This window comes from Centropristis striata, chromosome 7 (assembly GCF_030273125.1).
Source record: "Centropristis striata isolate RG_2023a ecotype Rhode Island chromosome 7, C.striata_1.0, whole genome shotgun sequence".
Lineage (NCBI taxonomy): Eukaryota > Metazoa > Chordata > Actinopteri > Perciformes > Serranidae > Centropristis > Centropristis striata.
Window position 1 is genome coordinate 15,057,630 of NC_081523.1, and position 11,841 is coordinate 15,069,470.

At 37.1% G+C, this 11,841-nt stretch overlaps 2 protein-coding genes across 2 annotated transcripts; both read right to left on the reverse strand.

The window, feature by feature from the left end:
• Positions 1 to 844: 844 nt before the first annotated feature.
• On the reverse strand, positions 845 to 1,813 carry nkx3-1 (NK3 homeobox 1). Its single transcript, XM_059336711.1, has 2 exons — positions 1,520 to 1,813; positions 845 to 1,231 (listed from the first exon to the last, which is right to left on the reverse strand). The coding sequence occupies exons 1-2, from the start codon at positions 1,811 to 1,813 to the stop codon at positions 845 to 847; spliced, it is 681 nt and encodes a 226-aa protein (XP_059192694.1).
• Positions 1,814 to 7,786: 5,973 nt separating this feature from the next.
• Positions 7,787 to 10,341, reverse strand: nkx2.7 (NK2 transcription factor related 7). Its single transcript, XM_059337916.1, has 2 exons — positions 10,095 to 10,341; positions 7,787 to 8,331 (listed from the first exon to the last, which is right to left on the reverse strand). Exons 1-2 carry the CDS (start codon positions 10,339 to 10,341, stop codon positions 7,787 to 7,789), a joined length of 792 nt encoding a protein of 263 aa, XP_059193899.1.
• Between the last annotated feature and the right edge of the window lie 1,500 nt (positions 10,342 to 11,841).

Consider the following 11,841-nt stretch of genomic DNA (forward strand, 5'->3'; position numbering starts at 1 on the left):
TAACTCCACATAGATAGTTTAAATGTCGCCAGTAGAAAAAACTCAAATTGTCAGTATTATACTGTTACTCTTAGCGTATATATACCCAACAAGCTGCTTCACAGTTAACTACAAATTATTATTATATTCATACGTTTATATGTATTAAAACAATATGTAATGAAAGTATGACTGGATATGTGAAAATTGGCTAAATCTCTTTAGGAACCCCCTTGTGTATGTCCTTCAGTATGTCCATTTCAAAACATACAACATACTTCACACATATCAAGAGAAAGTTTTTCTCTCTCAGCGCAAAAATAGGTCATATATAATAGAGCTAAAAATTCATTCTGATTATTCCAAATTGTATATACATGAATAAAACATACAGGCCTAGCCTGGGGTGTCAAAATAGTTTGTAAAAATAATTTATAATAAAGACCTTAAGATAAAATAAATGCAAGTTATAACAATTCACATCATCCATTCATTAATTAATTAATTCATTCACAATTTCATCTGAAAACTTTTCAGAATTTCTTTTTTAAACACAGAGCTTTGAAGAAAAAAGTAAAATGCCAAAGTATCAAAATTAATTTAATGATGAATTATTCAACAATGCAACAACTGACAGTGATCAACATTCATTGTGCAAATCCACATCATGTCTATTGCCACAACATTTGCATGATTTTGTATGAAGTAAAACATTTTTTGTGTGAACAAAATCATTTAAAATGGCATATTGGTGCTTAAAATCAATGTTAAAATAACAAAGAATCAACTGTGATAGTGAATATGGAGCCTAAACACAAACATAGGTTAATGATTACACATCATATCTTCATAAACCATTTCTCTTTCACCATAACGTTGGCCCCCAGGGGCTACCATAGTCCCACAGGTAGGGTCTGTACTGGTAAGCTTTGCAGAAGGAGCTGATTAGTGATGACTGGACCAGCTCGTCTCTCAGGCCCAGTCCCTCGGCTCTGTATGCGTCCTTACAGTACTCTGATGTTTGCTGCTTTCGTTTCGTCTTGTACCTCCGGTTCTGGAACCAGATTTTCACCTGCGTCTCGGTAAGTCTTAAGGTGCTGGCCAGGAGAGACCGCTCTGGGGCGGACAGGTATTTCTGGTGGTTGAATTTCTTCTCCAGTTCAAGAACTTGGTGGTGTGTAAATGCAGCTCTGGAGCGCTTCTGTTTCCCCGTGGAGGACAAACTGCTGGACTCTGAGGTGCTGGACTCAGACTCTGTAAAGTGCAGATGTGATCAAGTCATTAAGGCAGAAAACAACTCTGTAACAGTGAGTGGTGTAGTGCATGTCAGGGTGTGAAGTGATGGTTCAAAAAGATATCTGTGATCATCCTAAGGTAAAAAAAACACCACTATGAATATACAATACCCCTTAAAACTATTTTCTTTTATTACATTGCCACAACTTCTTATATTACAGACATAATTTAAAGATTTATTCCATATTATTAAGTATTTTTCTGCTCTTGAAAGTCAGGATTCACTGGGTAACATATCCATTACAGTGTCTGAATAGAAAGCCTGCAGAAGCTCACCTGTCTGCACTCCAAACTCTGTCTCCTCAGGGCAGAGTTGCTCTTGCAACTTTTCAGATCCTTCTCTCCACTCTGAACATCTTTCCTTCTTCTCTGGACAGCATTTTCCATTCAATCTTGAGCTCTCCTTAATGGAGAGGATGTCCTCAATGAGGAAGGAGGTCCGAGGTTTTGACATTTCCACAAATAATCCACAAGTCAGAGGCCTCTCAGTGACTCCAGCAGGGGACGTGGTTGAAGCAGTGTGTGTCCTCACAGTCATACAGTCTGAATTTATACAAGAGCAGGGGCGGGTTTACTGTGAATGCACCGGCAAATGAAGGAGGCGGGCCACATACTTCTACCTTTAGTAACTTTCATTTGTTTGCCTCTTCAGATCAACTTGATGAGAGGTTCTGAGATTCAACACTTATAACGCATTATATAAGAAGTATTACACCTTTTCATTAAATATGTTTAAATAATTTAAAAATCTGTATAAATCATGCTATGGATATGACATGCCAAACAAAAACACTCACATTTGTTCCAAAATGCACAGTTTAGGTACTTTTATTCTCTAGAATATGCACATTTTGCCATAAATGATTATAATCCACTTTTTATAAAGATTTTATCCAATACACTAAGTTGCACAACAGTGTTTCTACTCTCAGTGCTAGGCTGATGCAGGTTAAACCACACACCAAAATACTCAAATAGACATTATTTTATTAACAAATTACATTAAAAACATCTTAACTAATACATTCCAATATAACAGCTCTGGATTTAATACTGCCTTAATTCAACATTAAGCTCATACTGGAGACTAGTTTGTGGGACTATTGAACTGCATTGTGTCATTATAATAAAACATATAGTAAAAATTCACTAATTATACTGATTTATACAGATATATACAGTATACTTACAGTATATACGCTATACATATACATTAAAAACCCTCTGTATAAGGGAATTATATTATATGTTCTGTGTATATTGCAGTTTAATTGAATATGCTTTACTACTCATACCATGTCAACCAGTATGACATAGGCCAAAAGTTTGTTCCTATGGAGAATAATTTTTCTTTTTCAAAACATTCAAAGAGTTTTTCTTTTCATATGTGTGTCCACACAGTAATAATATTTGAGAGTTTGCATTGAAATACAATATCTCTTCTGACAAGATGGGCAGCAGAACAAAAAACATACCAAAACACAACAATAGACACATATCATACTGGAATCGTGTGCTAAAAGAGTCATGTCAAAAAAAGCAAAATTTTTCCATAAAAACTGACATTAATTTAGATTTGAAAATGTCAACAGAAGGTAAAGACTCCAGGCCTCATGGTGGATAATCTCCCTCAAATTAAATGTCATAGTAGTTAAACAGATTTCTGTCTTGTCTTCATGCCCCCATCATCAGCCCAGTGTAGTAACCCTGTTGTCTGCGTCTGCAGGGCCTCTGCAGCAGAAGGGAGAGGAAGAAGAGAGGACAGGGGGGGTCAGAGTGGGTGGTCGTACCTACTGGAGCACTAATGACTTGGACACATTTGTGCCGGCTCCTAAAACAGACACAGTCGTTCCTCGGTGGCTGTTTATTTGTTGTTCTCCGCGGTTCAGCCTGACTTTCTCCAGCAGAACGAGACGTTTACTAGCAGACTCTGTGCTCCTCTGGGAGTTCATGCTTCATTTGGAAATGCATGAATGTAGGTATGATAAACATGATCCTCTCTGTGCCCCCTGGCCTCCCTGACTCCTCCAGCTTCTTTGGCACCAACAACACAGCAAGCAGTCACAAAAACACAATGTCACAGTGAGTATTATCACTGTTTCGACCCATCCTGTGTTGTGGATCGTCATTCATAAAAAGCCATCTGTGTTAAATCTACTGAGGTTCCTCTTAAGCATTAGCTGCTGTCTTGTCAACACAGTATTAAGATCATCAGGACGATACGTTTCACCTTGAATTCTTTGTCTGCGACCGTCTGTCTGCAAAACTATGTTGAGCTGTAAGCACAGAAAGCTTTTATCTTTCTGTCGAGGCACAGTTTTTTCTTTGGATTTTTGGGGACTTTTACACTGCTGAATATGGAATAAAATGTAAAAAAAAGGGGGCTTTCACCTTTTAGATTTTTTTCAGCTTTGGTTTGGTTGTCATCAAAATCCAGATAAGAAACATGAGCTCAATGACAAGAGCATAAACAGCGCAAGCAGTGAGAGTGACTCTACCGACTATGCTGTCATCCTCTGCCTTTATACTCAGACAATCCACATGATTGCTCTCAGTTGAAAACAATGACATTTCCTTCCTATTTATTGTCGCCTGAGCATTCACTGCACAGATATTTGGCTGCATAGCTGTGCATCACATGTGACACAGAAGAGCCTTTGACCTTTTAGCCTGGGAAGGCATTTGTCTTTCGCAGTACAACTATGTGGTGACAATGTTTTCTTTGAGCCACCGAAAGTTGTTGTGCCATCAATCTTCTGCTGTGTTACGGCTCATTCTTTGTCTGGGGATGACGAGCAGCAAGACTTTGTTGTAACTGTAGTTTTATCTGCTCAGCATCAATGTTGTTTTATACTATAACCTACACCTGGGTTCTTGCACAATTCTTCACTCCGAGTGTATGACATCACAAATATGTCGTCGGATTGAAAAGGTCACTCATACAGTCATGGAAAAAATTATAAGACCATTGTTTTCTTCAAGTTCTTGTTCATTTTGATGGCTGGTACAACTACAGGTACATTTGTTTCGACAAATATCACATATAAAAACAAGAAGCATATCTCGCTGACCGTTTTAAGATTTCGTATGTGGCTTGCGCATTGCACGAAGGTGTGCATCCTTGATTTTGAGGTTTTTGAATTCATTTTTCAAAATATCATTATTTACGTAGGACGTGTTGCGGCATTACACTGTTTCCGATCGGACGCCTTTTAGGGGAGCTCCGCCCCGTTGTGTGATAGGCCTACACCTGGTCAGTAACCTAATTCACTCTGGATTTCCACGCCTGACTCGTCTCATCTGCAAGTCTATTTAGCCGACCTATCTTTTGGAGTTTTAAAGTGCGCTACAAGGTTCGATTTTCCAATAATATTCTAATAGTTTCCAGCGAATATCAATGTTCAATGTGTATGTGCTGGATGGTGTGCGTACCTTATGAAAAGTAAGTGTTTTGTGGAGTTGCAGACGTTGTAGTGTGGCATGTAATGTACGACTACATACTCCCTACGGGCACTGCACTAATAATGATAACAACAAAAATAGCTCATAAGAGTTTAATTTAAGAGCTGACATCAAGCCATTTTCCATGGTTTGATTTTAGTTGTTATCAAGAAAACAATGGAAAATGGCTAGATATCAGCTCTTAAATTAAACTCTTATGAGCTATTTTTGTTGTTATCATTATGTTTGTCCAAACAAATGTACCTTTAGTTGTACCAGGCATTAAATGATCAAGAAAGCAAGCAATATTTTTTCCATGACTGTAGGTTTACAGACAATTCTCTATGATAACAAAATGGTCTGTTTTAACCTTTTGAATCTCTTTATGACATTTTTCTAACTGGAAAGTATAGAAAACAAACCCCGCTAATCTCTCTATCCCAGATAAACCACATTGTCTTTTGTATTTATAGAGCCTATTTGTGTGATATCATGCTGGCATGAGTGAGTTTTTAGGAGTCTTCCACTAGAGGGAGCTTTCGAGCCAAACATGACAGTAACAAAGCCAGCAGCCACTTCAGACTACAGGAGCAACCACACAATGAGCTGTTTTACCAAAGGATTAGTTTGAAGAGAGTCTGATTATGCAGCGTCAATAGTTATCTTTCATCCTCATGTAGCTCATAACTACATGATTTAGTGGTTACAGGGTGACAGAGGGGGTCTGATCCTGAGTCTGTGAATCATCTCAGCACTGATCATAAACACCAGATTACCAGAGTGGTGTTTAAAGGCTATTACACATCCAGAGACATACCATGTCTTTGTAATGATGACGTAGCCACAGCATGACTTAAAACCTTTTTGAGTAAACTATAATGGGTCTTTCACTGATGGCCAGACTCACGTCATCCTCTGTTTAAGCTGACCCTCATCATCACAGTGTAATCAAGCATCTTTTTTTAGGTAGTCTGCTTTCATTCATACTATCTCTCTTACACACACACACACACACACACACACACACACACAGAGAAAAGGGAAAGACACAACCTACATTTTGTTTATAAGACATGATAGGCAAGTTGTCCTTCTATCTCACCCTAACCCTTTTGAAACTCAAATCCATTTGCCATTATGCATGCTCACAGGAATTTTTATCCCATTATTGCGGTTGTTATTATATATTGCATATCCTTTTAGCCCATATGAATGTGGATTCAGGGCATTGCTGTAAAAGAGCTTAATGCTCAGTCAATTTTCCCTGAATAAACAATGGGCAATTATGGACTTTAGCACCTCAGTTAACCTCTATTTTTGTATGTATCTATTGTGCAAATGCCAATATATGACTAAATACTGAAACTGTTTCAAAGATTTCACAATAAAACATAACTTCTGTGGATAAAGGTATTTTCATTTTTTTTAAAATACAGATTTTTCAATGCTTTCTTTTCCTTTTTTTAAACCATATTTTCTTGTTTCCAGGGCTCCTCTCTGCAGATTATGGTTTGTAAAATCATATTTTTTTTTATATTTTATAATTTTGCACATTTGTGACCAAACACGTGATTGATATTGTATTATTATATTATATTGTATTTCTTATTTTTATGTAAATAAGAAATATCAGGTAAAATTCTAACGCAATTTAAAACCATGGATTTTGCAGAACACGCCCACCTTTCCACCTTTAAGATAACTGTTACGCACGCGCGCGCGCACACACACGCACAGCGGCACAATCTGATCAGTTGAAGTGTCTCTGGTCTCCTCTCTGTCTACAGCTTCATCCTTATCTCTGCTGATGCTCCTTCAGCTCCTCTCAGAGCTGTTTCTCCTCCTCAGGCCCTTTCACCCATGTCCATTAAAACTGACTCACTGATTCACTCACTTTTTACTCAATTCATTCAGTCATTTTTGTGATAGGCTATATAATTAAATAACAGTCGAGCATGCAAACCTTGTAAGATCAATGCACTTATAGTCTTACTTATGAACTTTAAACCTTGTTTTATACAAGCTGTTGATGTAATGTTTCATTGTTTACTTTTTGCACATTTCTTTATAATGTATTTCCTTCAGGTGCTAGACTAAGTTAAACAACAAATCAACAAGTTGGCTTTACAATTTAATTGAGAACTATTTTTTTGCAGTGTATGTGGACTCAGTCGTATCTGCGGCTCCTCGGTGAGTGACAGGTCAGACTGGAAGTGTTTCCCGTTTGATTGAAAGTTTGAAAAAGTTAAAGAGCCACTCTGTCTGCGGGTTTGTTTACCAAGCAGAGCTCCGGGACAGGACAAGCTCTCCAGCCTTATCAGCGGATTTGTGAATGGGACAATAATGAGCTCAGTTTGATAGAGCAGCGCTGTCAGGTCAGATGTCACTTCATCCATTAGCTGTTTGATGGCTCTCTTTGATAAAACTGCAGCTCCATAACCACCAAACCACTGAAGGCTTTCTCATCAGGTATTGTTTTAAATGAGATCCTAAGAGGACGTAGAAGTAACACATTTTACATTAATTAGTTAGGGTTTATGCATTAATAACCTTTAAAAACATTTTAAAAGTAGGCTATTTAAAACACAAACTGTGGCTTTCTGCAGGTGTAAACCTTTAATGCTCAATGTTCCTTGACGTGATAGCCGTTTAAAACACACAAATTAAAATTAAAAAAATGCCACAGAAAAAAATAATTTCATTTGAGTTTATGGGACCAATTTACTAGCATGTAAACGTATTTTTGTGGATTAATTGACGTATAAAAATAACAAGAAAATTAGAGCCAACATGACATTTCATATGCTTAATTTAGAAATTGTATCAATTTAAACTGTGACGTATATAGGCTATAATCGCTGAAATATATAAAATTATGAATAAAAAATACTTTTATAATCAATGAGAATTAACCAATCAGTTGATTTCTTTTATTTTTCTCTGAAATTTTCAACAAGAGATAAACTGCAAACAGACACACCTCAATACAAAATATACGATAGAAAAAAATAGGCTACATTGAAATATTTGCAATAATATAGATTTCATTTTTATTTTATTTTAACTATAATCACCAGCCCCTGACACCCTGTAATGAAGGCTTGAAGTGTCCGTGGTTGTTGTTACCTGTTAAATCACCCAGCTGGTTGTTATTATTACACATGTGAGCTGCTGCAGGTGACACACTGTGATAGCTGCAGCCGTACACGCTGCTGGTCCCGTATCCAAACACGGGACTATAATGTCCCAGAGTCACATTATAAGGTGCTGGATGTGAACCTGTGCTGCAGAGCTTCCCGTCCCGCACCAGGACCGGCACCGCCACCCTCCTCGGTGCAGCTGGGTACCCGGCCAGCTCCAGGGACTTGTCCTGCCTCTGCCGCTTGCACTTGTACCTCCTGTTCTGGAACCAGATCTTCACCTGTGTGGAGGTGAGTTTGAGGACGTGGGCCAGGTGCTCCCTCTCCGGGGCGGACAGGTAGCGCTGCTGTCTGAAGCGCATCTCCAGCTCGGACACTTGGGACTGGGAGAAGAGGACGCGGGGCTTCCTGCGCAGCCTGGGTCCGCTTTTAGAGTTTCTGTCACAGTCAGGTGAGCAGTCGAGACGGCTGATGTCTGCAGACACAAGGAATTAAAATCAGTCAGATAAACTCAAACGTAATAAAAATGTGTCTCCCAGTAAAAAAAATTGGTAACGCTTTATAATAAGGTCCTTAATAACCATTAATTAACAAGTAATAAGGCATTGTTCTCGCTTTAGATCCGGTAGTTGCAAAAAAGCATAGTTGACTTATAATAGATGAGCAATAAAGTATATTTCAATATCAATAAGCAAACAAAATAAGATTAATAAAGGCATGGCAAAGACATAATGGGTGGGTCATGGGTGTTTGTAATGCCATTATTAACACTTATATAAGCTTATAAACACACAATAATGTTAATAAGCATCTTGTAAGGACTTACAAGGGCCTTATTACTTGTTAATTAATGGTTATTACAAGGACCTTAATATAAAGCGTTAACAAAAAATGTAATTAATTTTAAACTACACATAGCCCTATTAAATAACGCAACAGTCTATACTTTATTTTTCTATAAGAAAAAATAAAGAAGAGAAAAACTGTTTTTTTGTTGTTGTTGTTTTTTTTTTTTTTTACACATAAAGTCATAATTTCTTGTTCATTGTAATGCCTGTTTCAACTAAAGGTACATTTGTTTGGACAAACATAATGATAACAACAAAAATGGCTCATAAGAGTTTAATTTAAAAGCACTTTTCCATGGTTTTCTTGATTATTTTTATATATTATATATATAATATAATATATATATTTTATATATATTTTATAATTATTTTGGTTATTATCAAGAAAACCATGGAAAATGGCTAAACATCAGCTCTTAAATTAAACTCTTATGAACCATTTTGTTGTTATCATTATTATTTCTGTCTGTTCAATTGTACCAGGCATTGAAATGAACAAAAAAATTGAAGAAGGGTGGTCTAATAACTTTTTCCATGATTGTACTAAATCAAAAGAGACCCCACGTTACTTGTAGTATTTCTGCAGTTTCCTGTATTTTAATGTTATTATTTTTGCTAACATTAAAAAGAAAAACAACACTATAATTTCTTCTCCTGCCATTCGTATTTTTTTTAATTCATTAAAAAAATAAAAATAATGATTTAATAAAAAAGTAAAATGAAAAAAACGTCAAAAATATTAAAATGCACTTCCTGTTACTCAGTTTTATTTGTTTATTTGTTTCTGTTAAATAAAATAAAGGACAACAACAGCGACATGTTAAATAAAACTATCTGAGTTAGAGGAAGTAAGTTATATTTTGGACGTTTTAAAACCGCTACAAAGCTAAACTTAAGTCAAAATAGTATATAGCCTAGGTTTTTGTCATCCTTTACTTAGTTACGATTTGGTCTTTTCGTGAATTAAGGACATCTGAAATAAAATAAAAAAGTAAGAAAATTTAAACTGTGCGCACCTGATCATTTATACAGATCGTAATAACTGATCAAAGTGACAAAACAATAATAATAATAATAATGATAATAAAATCGTGATTCTCACTGACGTTGCCTCCCCCTATCATCATAAAGTCAGTTGATCACTTTTGGATGTTGGTGGCAAAATATTACAAATATATAGACTTCACCATATACCGTATTTATACTTATTATTAAAGGAGAAATTCTTCTTCATAATTTTGATTTTAAATTAAGAGATTTACATGAACAGGAATAGTGATGGGACATGCTTTCCTTCCCTCGCGCCCAAGGCCCCATTCAGTCGCTCGGCCTAAGCCATCAGAGTGTGTGTACCTGTAACAGACTGATTACCATGTATGTATCCTCTCACCCTGCTCATGTATCTCCTCCTCTGCTGCTGAGTTGTGAGTATCGACCTTCTCCTGCATCCCAGAGACGCACGGCTCAGGCTGGCAGTCATAAACCTCCCTGCTCCGAGACTCAGCGTGCACGTGCTGATAATGCATCGGAACAACTTGATCAGTCATCAAAAAATCACTCTCGAAGTCATGGTGGTGCTCCAGCTTCAGAATGTCCTTCACAGAAAAGGGCGTCGTGGTCGTAGAACTGGGATGCATCCCAACTCCTTTCAGATGTCTGGAGAACTGTTTGGATCCTTTTTACGCACCGTGTTCGAGCTGCCGGAGATGCTGCCGTGCACTGATGAGTGAGGGGTATGGGGGGAGATTTAAATCATCCAAGGGTCCGGCCGAGGTAGAGATAGATCTGTCACCCCTGTGCAAAACACTGGCCACCACCCAGCCTGCGCGCACAACTCGTTTTCTTCTCACCTTACAGGAACACCTTACATCACATCCACTCATCTCTCCCTCTGTTTGTTTAAGAAGGTGTAACTAAGAGGGTTCATTAGGGAAGGTTAATTAACTATTTTCCTGCAAAACTATTGGAAACGTTTGACATTTTTGTTTAATTTATATTCATCATGGGAAGGTGACAGAAAAAGTGTTGTTTACTGAAAAACTTTTAGAACTTTTATGAAAATGTCGTCTTTTTTTTTCTAACTTTCCACTTTTTTATAGATTTCTAGACATGCTGCCAGTCTGAAAAATCTAATTTGTATCCAAAAATTTGTTAAAACAACCGTTTTGCACCATTAGAACAAGTGAAACTGCCCCAGATTAATTAACCACTTTTAAAGGAGGGCCATTTATTCAGTGTGTACTCACACCATGCTTCTGGTCAGCCCAGTAAAGCCACTTAATCCGCACACAGGTCCTCGGGGGTTGAGTGATCTGAGGTGATGTCGAACAGCTTTACCATCAACATTGTTTTCCTGGCGCGTTATTAGTGTTCTCAGGCCACAACAAACAGTAATACTATACCTGATGTTGTGGAAGTGGAGAGGCGGCGGCGCCAGCCTGCGATGCTTCACTGAGGCCGAGACGCGCGTCCTCACAGACAGGAACAAGGACAGACCGGGCCTGTCCCACTGGGGGGACACGGGGAGATATATGGAGGGCACTTACAGACCTGAGTGGAAGCTTTTAAAAGCACTGATTGAAATTATTGAGAGGATGTTTAGGTAAATATGGGTAATGCAGCATGGTGAATGTTAACACTTTATAATGAGGTTACAGACACAAGCTTAACTAATTTAATGCATGAGTTGCAGCATGATTGAGGTTGTTTAGTTTAATCAACTAATCAATTACTCATAGTAATATACATTATTGGAAAAATTATTAGACCACCCTTGTTTTCTTCAATTTCTTGTTCATTTTAATGCCTGGTACAATTAAAGGTTCATTTGTTTGGACAAATATAATGATAACAACAAAAATGGTTTTCTTGATAATGATTTTGACTATTACCAAGAAAACCATGGCAGATGGCTATATATTAGAACTTATATTAAACTCTTATGAGCTTTTTTTGTTGTTTTCATTATATTTGTCCAAACAAATGTACCTTTAGTTGTACCAGGCATTAAAATTAACAAGAAAATGAAGAAAACAAAGGTGGTCTAATATTTTTTTTCAATGACTGTAAATGGGCATTTTTTAACTATTAATACTTTTAATTATCAATTATGTACTTAAAAGAAAACGTTTAAGACT

Bases quoted from the DNA above. Each gene is read 5' to 3' on its own strand.
- nkx3-1 (XM_059336711.1), bottom strand. From the start codon at position 1,813: ATGACTGTGAGGACACACACTGCTTCAACCACGTCCCCTGCTGGAGTC. The intron at 1,232-1,519 runs GTAATGGATATG...CACTTTACAGAG, and splicing joins AGGCTTTCTATTCAGACACT to TCTGAGTCCAGCACCTCAGA.
- nkx2.7 (XM_059337916.1), bottom strand. From the start codon at position 10,341: ATGCATCCCAGTTCTACGACCACGACGCCCTTTTCTGTGAAGGACATT. The intron at 8,332-10,094 runs GTGAGAGGATAC...TTGTGTCTGCAG, and splicing joins GGAGGAGATACATGAGCAGG to ACATCAGCCGTCTCGACTGC.